The sequence below is a fragment of the Mirounga leonina genome, unplaced genomic scaffold (genome assembly GCF_011800145.1).
Source record: "Mirounga leonina isolate KUSES-001 unplaced genomic scaffold, KU_Mleo_1.0 Mir_93, whole genome shotgun sequence".
Taxonomy (NCBI): Eukaryota; Metazoa; Chordata; class Mammalia; order Carnivora; family Phocidae; genus Mirounga; species Mirounga leonina.
In genome coordinates this window covers 35,398,975-35,411,754 of record NW_023270854.1, presented here as the reverse complement: position 1 = coordinate 35,411,754, position 12,780 = coordinate 35,398,975, and the positions used below count along the sequence as shown (strand labels likewise).

Below are 12,780 nucleotides of genomic sequence, written 5' to 3'. Positions count from 1 at the left end.
CCAGCCTGATCTTTTCCTGGTAAGTTACATCACTTTCCTTAGAGGAGTGTTACAGGAAAGGAGAGCAATCCGTGTATTGGGTGGCTACAGACCAAGTCTTTTTGTCTGTTTGCTAGGATTCCTGACAGCATTATTTGAGGCATTGCTGTTAACTTTGGCAGAATCATTCTCTGCACGTTCTACTTAGCTCCCAGTGAAACTTACTAAATTGTATTATCAGTTTTCCTTATTGAGTTACAGTACTAAGATTACAGTGTCATGTGGAGGGAGGGATATTTTTGCATTCCTTGCTGCTCAATGTTTAGTGTTAGGCACTTTCTAAACATAATTACCGTTTATCTCTGATAGGTGGGTGACAATCAAGTAAAATCATGCACATACACTGTGGATGAAAGCACACTAATGCACTGTGCACATTAAATATTTTTTTCCTTATATATCAGGAAGGAGGTAAAGAGAATATGTGCACTGGGAACTGGGCTGAATTAGAAAGTCAGGAAATTGGGATGAGTCTTCTCATAAAACCCTGTGCTTGCAGTGGTAGAATTTTGTGATAGAGGAGATATTTGAAAGTTACAGCTTATAAAGTGCTTTGTTAGTGTAATCATTTTCATAACCACTTATGTGGTTTTAGTTATTATTCCTTTATGACCAGTGGAATTGTTCTGATAGGTATAAATGGTGTGGGGGGGCCAGTGTATTGCTGTGGCACTGATTAATAGGTAAATAAATTGAACCTGTGCTCTTGGTCGAAGCAGCCCTGTATGCTCACTTATTCATATGGTCATATTATTCCTTATTTCACATAGAAGTCCTACATCCTCCCTTTTCTCTTACATTCTCCCTTACTTGGAAAATTAATGTGAAATACTCATCTTCCCATTAAAAGTGAGGAGTTGAAATTATATGGGGGAAATGGTCGTGATTACATTGATAGAAATTCCAATTTGAAATGAATTGCAAAGTTACTAGTATTACCCATTTCCCCCACCTATTCCACATAATGACCAGTTATCATCCAGCCTCACATATTTTCATTTTAAATGTCCGTAGGACACAAAAGCAATGAAATGTAAATTTGCTATAAATCTTTGCTAAAAAGCATAAGGATAGTTATGAATCATTGGGTTTAATCATGTGTCTTTGGATCTGGATCTCTTTTTCTGTTACACGGATGACTTCCTAGACCACCCCATAGCCTTTATATAGAACTTTCAATAGTAAAAGACCAAAAAGTATGTATGTATAATCAGGTACTCCTTTCACACTATTGAAAGACAGATTTTCAGTGCTTTGCCTAAACAATTAGAGAAATGTGATTGAGATATTTCCCAGTCCTAGATGTTTCTGTCATGTGAGGACAAATCATTTGTGACTAAACGTCATCTTTTTACTGTTGTCTTTATGAGTTATGCATCTCCTGCACGGTATGATTCAGCAGTGCGGTTTTGCACAAGGTATGTTTTTATACCTTGTGTGTAAACAAATGAGTATGCCATGTTGTCATTTTATGGGTTAAATTTGCAAGTAAAATATGCCCCTTCAGCCATAAACTGCTTTCCTCCTTCATTATAGCTCCTGGTAATATCAAAAGAAATTAGTGTTTCTGCAGTGTCTATATTTGATTGGTAAATACACCCCAGTATGTTATCATTAACAGTATTTTTAACTTGATATTAACAAATATGAATTATAAGGGGCTTGGTCAAAACATTACAGTAGCTATAATCCATGCCATTGAATATTCAATTAAAAGTAGAATCTTTATGTTGATGTTAAAATAATATACTAGCCAGGAAAGTCACTGGGGTCAATAATAATTACATATACATGTGTTGCTGGTAAGTGATTGAAACTCAAAAGGTTAGAGTGTGCAGTCCTAAGTTTATTTTCTTCAGCTCTTGGTGATCTGGAATAGATATGCTTCTTCCTCTTTGTTACTTCTACCTTGGGTTTCTAATTACTGCTTTAATTCTGGGGTTTGGAGTTTGGTACCAACATTAAGGATGCTTTATAATTTGCTGTACTTGTCTTAGTAAAGAACTTCCAAAGATACGAAGTAGAACTGAAGTGGCGCAAAGAACCCAATGAGAGGTCCAATATACATTTGGTATATATTATGTCTCTTTGACTTTCCCATAAAATGTGTTTGTATATTTTTTTAAACTTTGTATTTGAAGAAAGTAAGTATTTGGGTTCTTCAGATGATGAGATGAAGATAGATTACAAATGATTAGGAAGGATAGGTTGGATGGAGGCAATTTCAAATATTTTTAGGCTTATTTTTTAAAACTCTTGTTAAGGTCAATTTATTTAGCATTTTTATATTTGAAAAGATACTTAGCATGGATGCAGCTAATGGGTTTTGCTCCCATAGTTTGAAAATTTTCCTCTATCCTTCAAGGGACTTCTGACTGGTCTAAGAATTAAAATGACATGAGACAGATTAAGAGGAGAAAAATCAAACTTAATTAGGTACATATGGGGAATCCGCATATATGTGAGAGATTCCAAAGACAAGCAAAATTGAGTTATGCTTGTCATTCCGAACTAAGGAGAAGGGAGTAGAGGTCTGGGACTTTCAAGGAAAGGAAAGCAATTCATAGGAAGATGAAAAGGAGTAAATGTTTGGTAAGCAAATGTTTTTTGGGCCATATAGAAACAATGGGACATAGAAAGGAATTTTAACAAACAGACTTTGCTAAATTCCTCCCTACCACCTCTTATTTATATTATATTGTAGTTATTTTTGGTGATATCTATCTCTGGGAGCAGGTCCTCTATCCAAATTCTTTTAGGCAGTTAGTGGGAGGTCAAAGTTTCTTCATGAGTCTTTTGGGCCTTGATTGTTTTCAGCTCAAAACAGTTCACATTCCAAAGTGGCACATCTTGGGGTGATGGGTTCTGAACCCCAACAAGATAAAGAGAAACAACACCAAAGAGTTGCTGGACAGTGCATCATAGAATTAAATACCACTTTCATTCTTTCATAGATGGTTTACTGTGAGCTGGGCATTTTTTTACTTTAGGAGATAACAAACATTGAACAAAACCAGTGGAAAATCTTCACCCACTTGGTGCTTAAATTTTAGTGAGATGAGGTCATGAATAAGTAAAATAGGTTGTATGTCCAATGATTATTGGTGATATGAATGAAGAAAAAGCAGAAAAAGGGTAGCTATCATGGAGGTCTTTGTGTCTGCTTTTATGCCAGTTACCTACTGTTTTGATTACTATAGCTTTGTAATATAGTTTGAAATTAGGAAGTGTGATGCTTTAACCTTATTCTTAAGATTGCCTTGGCTATTTGGGGTCTTTTGTGGTTCCATACAAATTTTAGGTTTGTTTGTTCTATTTTTGTGAAAAATTACATTGGAATTTTTTTTAAAGATTTTATTTATTTATTTATTTGAGAGAGAGAGAGAGAGAGTGCAAGCAAGAGATAGCACAGGGAGGGTGAAGGTCAGAGGGAGAAGCAGACTCCCCGCCGAGCAGGGAGCCTGACACGGGACTGATGCTGGGATTCCGGGATCTTGACCTGAGCCTAAGGCAGATGCCCAACCGACTGAGCCACCCAAATGCCCCTGCATTGGAATTCTGATAGAGTTTGCACTGAATCTGTAGATTGCTTTGATCAGTATAGACATTTTAAAAATATTAATTATTCCAATTTATAAGCATGGACTATCTTTCTATTTGTGTCTTCAGTTTCTTTCATCAGTGTCTTAAAGTTTTCAGTGTATATAGGTCTTTCACCTTGTTTAAATTTATTTCTAGATATTGTATTCTTTTTTGATGCAGTAGTAAATGGGATTGTTTTCTCTCCAGTGGTATGATCTTAGCCTTTCTAAATTTCTCCTTTAAATAGTTCTTCTTGTCTTATATTTCTTCCACTTGTGGGGTGGCTGGATGGCTCAGTTGGTTAAGCCTCAGACTCTTGATTTTGGTTCAGATCATAATCTCAGGGTTGTGAGATCAAACCACACTTTGGGCTCCACACTGGGCATGGAGCCTGCTTAAGAGTTTCTCTCCTCCTGCCCGTCTTAAAAAAAAAAAAGTTAAATTTCCTCCACTTGTTAAATAGTAGGGCTTCTTGGGACATTTCATGAATGCACTACAGAAGAATAAAACCTTTGTGTTTGCATGATTGACTTGCCCTCAAACCGTGTTTGTTCTTCAAAGCTAAAGCTCATTTTGAAATTATTTATTCATGACTAAAATAACTTACCAGTTCTCCAATAATAAACAAACTGGGGCATTTAACTCCTTGTTTACAAAAGGAAAGGAAATGAAAGGAACTTAACAGAATTTATAGGGTAGGGTATCTCACTTGGGAATAAGCATGGGTGAAGGTTTTATGGAACAAGGCCTTTCAAAAATTTTATAAAACATATAGTTATAAATATGTAAAAATGAATGTTAAAAGATTACTAATTTTGCTGCATTTATTTCACTTGAGTTCCTTTCTAGTTTTGTTTTTAAAATCTTATTATAAATTCCCAGGTCAAAAGAAATTAGGAATTAGAAGTACAGAATAGAGGCAGCATTTGGATATTGGATGATCTTTTCTAGTATTTTCCTTCATGTCCTTCTTCATAGTTTCTGATGAAGAACAATCAGTAGTGTATGTTCCAGGTATGATTTTCTGTATTAATTTCATAAGCTTCCTTTGCTTCTTAAGTGTTAGGAGAAAATAAAAGAATAGGACCACTTTGCAGGTATAACTATATGCAGAACAATCCATTGGAAACTAATTAAAAAAAAAAATGTGGTTAGACCTTACTAAGGTTTGAAATACTGCCTTATTTTAGGGGCTGGTCGGGCAAGTGAGCTTTTGATGAATTTGTAAAACACTTCATTCATCTATTAAAGAGCAAGAGATTCTTATTTTTTGTATTATGAATAGTAGCCTAAATTCAAAGAAGAATGTGAAAACTTCTTGATATAAGGTTTATGTGATAGACTCTTTAAAGCTTACTGGTTATTACTAAATGAGTAGTAAAACTGAGCCATTGAAGGTACCCTAATTATGTGGAAAAAATCAGATTTTAATTCCCCTACATTAAGATATATATTGTATGTTGTAATTTATTGGTTTTAATATGATTTACGAATTTTCATGTCACCTTTTAAAAATATTTCAATTGAATCTTAAATGTATTCAGAACATAATCTTTCCATGATACATTATTTACTAAGAGGTTTAAAATGACCCTGTCAGTCCCATGAAGAAGTATATCAGAGAAGAGCTTCATGGGGGGTGAGTTTAAGAGAATAAAGTATAATTTTGATATTTTGTTTGATGGAAATCCTTAGGAATTTCTACAGAAGGAAATACCAAATCAAGACACAAGTTAAGTCCAAAAGCTGACGTTAAACTTAAGACTTCCAGGGTTACTGCCTCTTCAATCTCCATGGAGTCTTTAAAAGGTGCAGGAGATTCAGTAAATGAACAGGTCAGTAATTTCCCTTTTTTTCCCCCTTATTCTCCAATCTTTATAAATGCGGACCAATAAGTGATTTTTCTATGCTGAGCAATTACCGATAAAAACGGGTAGAAGAGTCTTTGAAAGAACGTTAGATAATCTGCAATCTTAAAAGGTACAGAAGAGGGGTGCCTGGTTGGCTCAGTCATTGGGCGTCTTCTGCCTTCGTCTCAGGTCATGATCCCAGGGTCCTGGGATCGAGCCCCGCATTGGGCTCCCTGCTCAGCAGGAAGCCTGCTTTTCCCTCTCCCACTCACCTGCTTGTGTTCACTCTCTTGCTTGTCTCTCTCTGTCAAATAAATAAAACCTTAAAAAAAATAAAAGGTACAGAGGATTCTAGGATGCTTTACATGGTATAAATATATAAAGTATGTAGAATACTCAGAGGTTTTGCTCTAAAATGTCTAGGCTTGCCTTAAGCCTTAGTTAAGAAAAGTTTATTACCTTAGTATGTCTCAAAAGACCTACATCCTGATCCATGTGAAGTTAGTAAATCAAATTGACCACCATTTTTTCTTTTATTAAGTGTGCTTTATGATTTTTGTTCTTGTGAATTTGTTAGATGATGTTAGATAAACCTCTCTATATAAGAAAGAAACTTTGTTGGGCGCCTGGGTGGCTCAGTTGGTTGGGCGACTGCCTTCAGCTCAGGTCATGATCCTGGAGTCCCCGGATCGAGTCCCGCATTGGGCTCCCTGCTCAGTGGGGAGTCTGCTTCTCCCTCTCCCGCTCCCCCCTCTCGTGCTCACTCTCTCTCTCTCTCAAATAAATAAATAAAATCTTTAAAAAAAAAAAAAAAGAAAGAAACTTTGTTAAAATTCCCCTGCATTATTATTTCCTTCACTTTAAAAATATTATGAAGACTCTTTATAGCCCAGTCATTGATTTCTCCTTCATCTTTGCCTTTGTATTAGTATCTGTACATTCCTTTGCTACATGTCCTTATCTGATAGGTTTATTTTACTTTACTTTTTGTTAAGGTTAAGTCAGGGTTTGGCAATCTATGACCTATAGGCCCAATTTCCTTGCTGCCTGTTTTGTGAATAAAGTTTTATTGGAACACAGCATGCTTATTCTCTTAATATTATTGCTGCTTTTCTGTTCTAATGGTAGAGTTGCTACCATAGTGCTATTGGTCCAGAAAGGCAAAGTATTTACTACTGAACCCTTTATAGAAAATGTTTTTCAATGCTGGTTTACGTTCTTGAGGACATTTCCAATATCTAGTTTGTTACTAATTATTATGTTTAGTAGTCCATGGGATTTAACTGTGACTTGCCCAAAAGGCCTACTTTGTTACTTGGGTCTCTGTTGTACCCACTTTACACTGGGACATGAATGGTAGTTGATTTTGCAAGATCTTATCAAAATTGCAAGTGTTTTTTCATAAAATGGTTTGTGCATTTATATTGAACAATGGCCTTCTTTTGGATGAAGTCCATATTTTTTTATGATTCTATTGGCTTATTAACTATAATTCTTTGTTGGGCTATTTCACTGGCTTTGGGAATTACAGTATACGTCTTTAACTTATCACAGCCTATTTTAAGTTATGTTTTCCACTTTACCTATTATTTTGAGGACCTTTCAACAGTCTGTGTCTTGACTTTCGTGATATTGTCATACATTTTACTTCTGTAAGTAAACTCCCAATACATTATTACTTTTGCTTTAATACTGTCCTTTTTTCTCAGATTTACCTATAATGCACATATCATAAAACTTACCCTTTTAAAATGTACAATTATTTTTTTGTATATTCTCAGAGTTGTGGATCCATCACCACAATCTAATTCCAGAACATTTTCATCACCCCAGAAAGAAACTCCCTATGCATTAGCAGTCACTTCCCATTTTCTATTCATCTCAGCCCCTAGCAACCACTAATGTACTTTAGTCTCTTTAGATTGGTCTCTTCTGGGCATTTCTTGTAAGTGGAATCCTATATTATGTGGCCTTTTGTGGCTGGCTTCTTTCACTTAGCATAATGCTTTCAAGGTTTATCTATGTGGTATCATGTATTATTACTTCATTACTTTTTATGGCTGAATATATATTTATCCATTCACCAGTTGAAGGACTTTGGGTTGTTAGGCTTTTTGGCTATATGAATAATGTTGCTATGAACATTCACGTACAAGTTTTTGTGTGGATATATGTTTTCAGTTCTGTTGGGTATTTGCCTAAAAGTAGAATTGCTGGGTCATGTAAATAATTCTGTTTAACCTTTTGATGAACTGCCAGAATGGCTATACCAATTTACATATTACCAGCAATATATGAATGAGGATTCCAGTTTCTCCACATTCTCGCCATGACTTTATAGCCATCCTTTTTATTGTAACCATCCTAGTCAGTATGAAGTGGTATCTCATTGTGGTTTTGATTTGTATTTCCCTAGTGACTAATAATAATTTCTTTATGTGCTTCTTGGCCATTTATATATGTTCTTTATTTTATTTTATTTCAATTTTTTAAAGATTTTATTTATTTATTTGACAGAGAGAGACAAGCGAGAGAGAACACAAGCAGGGGGAGAGGGAGAGGGAGAAGCAGGCTTCCCGCTGAGCAGGGAGCCCAATGCGGGGCTCTATCCCAGGACCCTGGGATGAGGACCTGAGCCGAAGGCAGATGCTTAACGACTGAGCCACCCAGGTGCCCCTACATGTTCTTTAGAGAAATGTCCATTCAGATCCTTTTCAGTTGGGTTATTTGTCTTCTTACTGATGAAGTTAAGAGTTCTTTATACATTCCATCTTCAAGTCCCTTTTAAGATATATGATCTGCAAACAGTTTCTCTCATTCTGTGCATTGTCTTTCACTTTCTTATTGGTGTCCTTTGAAGCATGAATGTTTTAATTTTGAAGTCCAGTTTATCAATTTTTTTCAGTTGTTACCTCTGCTTTGCTGTCATATCTAAAAAATCATTGCCTAATTCAAGTTCTTAAAGATTTATACCAATATTTTCTTCTAAGAGTTTTATAGTTTTAGGTATTACATTTAGTCTTTGATCCATTTTGATTTAATATTTGTATGTAGTGACCCAAATTCATTCTGTTGCATGTGGATATCTACTTGTCCTATCATCATTTGTTAAGATTATTCCTTTCCCTTTGATTGTTCTGGCACCCTTGTTGAAAATCCCTTAACCATGTAAATGTAAGTGTTTATTTGTGGACTCTCAATTCTATTCCACTGATTAACATTTCTGTTTTTATGCCAATACCAAGCTAATTACCATTTGGAATTATTTTTTGGAATCAGGAAATGTTAAGTCCTCCAAGTTTGATTTTATTTTTTTAAGATTTTGGCTATTCTGCATCCTTTGAATTTCCATAGAGATTGTAGAATCACCTTGGCAATTTCTGTACAAGGGTCAGCATGAATTTTGATAGCAATTGCAGTAAATCTTCAGATAAATTTGGAGAGTACTCTCAATAATATCAGTTCTTCCAGTCCTTGAATATAGTATATGAGATAGCTTTTCATTTACGTGGTCTTCTTTAATTTCTTTCAGCAATGTTTTGAAGTTTTAGGTGTACATATCTTGTACTCTTTTTGTTCAGTTTATTTCTAAAGATTAGGTATTTTATACTTTTTGATGCTATTATTGATGGGATTGTTTTCTTAATTTTATTTTTGAGTTATTTGTTGCTAGTGTATGGAAATACAGTTGATTTTGTCTATTAGTTTTGTATCCTGGAACCTTTCTAAATTCACTTATTAATTTGAATCTAATAGTTTTTGGTGATTTGCTTTCTTCCTTCCTTCCTTCCTTTCTTTTTTAAAATATTTTATGTATTTATTTGAGAGAGAGATAGTGAGAGAGGGCACGAGCGGGAAGGAGGGGGAGAAGCAGACTCCCCGCTGAGCAGGGAGCCTGATGTGGGGCTCAATCCCAGGACCCTGGGATCATGACCTGAGCCAAAGGCAGAAGCTTAACTGACTGAACTACCCAGTCACCCTTGGTGAATTTCTTATAATTTTTTATATATATGATTATGCCATCTGTGAATAGAGATAGTATTACATCTCCCTTTCCAATCTGGATTCCTTTTATTTCAATTGTGTTTTAAAGCGGTTCAAATAATTAAACAGAAGGTTTTTATTTTTATGTTTTATTTTTTTTAAAGATTTATTTATTTTAGAGAGAGAGAGCATGAGTGGGAGAGGGAGAAAGAATCTTAAGCCGACTCTCTGCTGAGCGTGGAGCCTGATGTGGGACTTGATCTCATGACTCTGAGATCACGACCTGAGCCGAAACCAAGAGTCAGTACATAGGTGCCCCTCAACAAAAGGCTTTTAAATTTACCTGTGTAGTTACCATTTCTGTTGTTTTCTATTTGATATTATTGGTATGCTCCATCTGCTTAAAGTACTTCCTTTAACATTATGATAGTTCAGGTACACTGGGAATGGATATTTTGGCTTTTGTATGCCTGAAGAAGTCTTTGTTTCACTTTCATTTTTACTGGTTATAGAATTTTGAGTTGATAGTTTTTTTTTCCTTTAGTACTTTAATGATGTCATTGCACTGTTGCCTGGTTTCACTGTTTTTGAGAAGTCTGCTGTCATTCTTACTTTTATTCTTTTGTATTTAGTATGTGAGTTTAAACTACTTTTAAGATTTTCCTTTTATTCCTAGTTTCAAGCAATTTGATTATAGTGTGCCTTGAACTAATTTTCTAAACGTGTCTTTTGGTTGGGGTTTGTTAAGTCTTTTGGATTTGAGAATTTATAGTTTTCATAAAATTGAGAAAATTTTTGGCCATTATGTGTTGAGATATTAATATTTTTCGAGGACTCCAGTTATGCAAATATTAGGCCACTTGAGGTTACTCCACAGCTTTTTGCTCATTTTTTTTAATCTAGTTTTCTGTTGTTGTTGTTTTCGTGTTTATCTATAGATGGTTTATATTGCTTTGTCTCAATCATTAATCTTCTGCCACTAATCTCATTCAGTGTATTTTTTATATAAGATAATGTTTTTATCTCTACAAGTTCAATTTGGGTCTTTTGTTTTTATTATATATTTCATGTCTCTACTTAACATGCTGGGTCTTCTAGTTTCTTGAACATATGAAATATAAATGACTATTTTAATGTTCTTGTTTATAATTCTATCATCTGAGTTATTTATGGAGAGGTTTCAATTGAGGAATTTTTCTATTTAGGTATTGTACTTTTCTGCTTCTTTACCTGCCTGGTTTTTTATTGAATGCTGCCAGACAGTATGAGTCATACCTTTTTTGAGTTCTGGATATATTGTGTTTTTATAATTAATCTTGAGGTTTTTTTCTGGGACTAAGTTGAGTTATTTGGGAGTAGTTTGATCTTTTTTTTTTTTTAAAGATTTTATTTATTTGACAGAGAGAGACACAGTGAGAGAGGGAACACAAGCAGCGGGAGTGGGAGAGAGAGAAGCAGGCTTCCCACGGAGCAGGGAGCCTGAAACGGAGCTCGATCCCAGGACCCTGGGATCATGACCTGAGCAGAAGGCAGATGCTTAACAACTGACCCACCCAGGTGCCCCGGGAGTAGTTTGATCTTTTTGAAGCTTGGGTTTAAGCTTTTTTTTTTAAAAAAAGATTTTTATTTATATATTTGAGAGAGAGAGAGTGAGAGAGAGAGCATGAGAGGGGGGCAGGTCAGAGGGAGAAGCAGACTCCTTGCTGATCAGGGAGCCTGATGCGGGACTAGATCCTGGGACTCCAGAATCATGACCTGAGCTGAAGGCAGTCTCTTAACCAACCGAGCCACCCAGGTGCCAGGTTTAAGCTTTTAAAGGTGACACTAGAGCAGCTTTTAATATAGGGCTAATTTTGCCCTCTATAGGCAGTGGCCCTCTGAGTACTCTTCCTGATGCCCCTTGAATTATGAGATTTTCCACTCTGGCTGGTGGGAACATGGACTATTGCTGACACTCTATTAGCTACAGGAACTATTCTCACATTCTCATTTGTTCTTTCCTTGGATTTTGGTGGGTTTCCTCATAGACAAATGCTAATCAATACTCAGTGGTTGATGTGCAGGGAACCCTCTGGAGATCCCTAGAGCTCTCTTTCTGTGAAGTTCTATCCTCTCCATGACTCTGCCCTGCAAATTCTAGACAGTTTGGCTCTCCTGGACTCCCAGCTCTATCTTCTCAACTTGGGGAGATTGCTGGGCTCCATCTGGGTTTCCCCACATTGCACCCTGAAAACTCCAGAGGCAATTTAGCTAGGATAATTGCATGGCGCACCTTATTTGGTTCCCCTCTTTTCAGTGATCACTTTCCTGTGCTGCCTGTTGTCCAGTGTTTGAGAACTGCTTTTTCATATATTTTGTCAGGTTTTTTGGTTGTCTTAGGCATCAGGGTAGGCATGGTTCCTATTACTCCTTTTTGCCCAGAAGTGGAATGTAGGGGTTGTGTATGTGTGTATTTATTTTGTTGCAAAACTAGAAATGATGTGTGTGGGGTGTGTGTATATGTATGCATATGCATTTTTTTCTCAAAACTAGATAGATGTTGTCTGTGTTTTTCTTCAGAGAAATAATGTCTTATATTTTTTCTGTATGTGATCTTTGTAGCCATTGATACTCAGTAGCTAGGTCCTTAATTCATTAAGGTTTTCAAAATGGTAATTATGTCAGTTCAAGTCTTCTGGGAAGTAGGTACTAAGATGAAAGTAAAAATGGAGGAAATTTAGTGAAGGAAAAGCTGACATAGGATAGAGAATAAAGTGAACAGGAATAGACAAGGAGAGCCTTAGGATTTTATTGCAGGTCTGGCATCTGTGAGAGAAAAAAGCAAGAAGGAAAATTGACCAGGAAAAACCTCACACTTCATACTGCCTTGCAGTCAGAAGTAGTGTCTGTCAGGCTAATGGGGAACCCCAGAGCAAATATTGTTCTTTAAGGATGCCATGTCCAACAGAAATGGTTCAGTTCTAGTACCTCTGCCGTTCCCAGTCACTGGCACTGGTGTGAACACCACAGTGGATCTGAAGGCATGGCAGTAGTTAGGTGAGGCTGTTAGCCACCTGCACTCTTTGCAGCAGGTTCTCTCTCTCTCTTTTAGAAGCCACATTGTTTTACTTCTCACAGTGAAATCCATTCATCAGGAATTATTGTGGGTATGGTGTTAGTTCATTTTTCCATACTGACAGTCTATTGGTCTGCACTATTTATTGAGAAGACCATTCTTCTCCCCATTGAATTGCAACGATGCCATTGTAAACCAAGTGGCTGTAGAGGTATATCCTTCCCTTAGTCTGTCATGTGCTTTAGTAATCCCTATCCTGAATTTTGTGTT

At 36.1% G+C, this 12,780-nt stretch overlaps 1 protein-coding gene across 4 annotated transcripts in view; it reads left to right on the top strand.

Annotated features, from left to right (window-relative positions):
- KIAA1328 (KIAA1328 ortholog) overlaps nt 1–12,780 on the top strand; it is a 353,869-nt gene that overhangs the window by 1,060 nt on the left and 340,029 nt on the right. For 2 of the 4 annotated variants that reach the window (XM_034996319.1, XM_034996318.1), the window contains exons 2-3: nt 4,600–4,635; nt 5,317–5,456. In XM_034996319.1, coding sequence (XP_034852210.1) covers nt 4,600–4,635; nt 5,317–5,456 — 176 coding nt within the window. The remainder of the gene's footprint in view (nt 1–4,599; nt 4,636–5,316; nt 5,457–12,780) is intronic. The other 2 variants (XM_034996321.1, XM_034996320.1) reach the window with 1 other exon arrangement.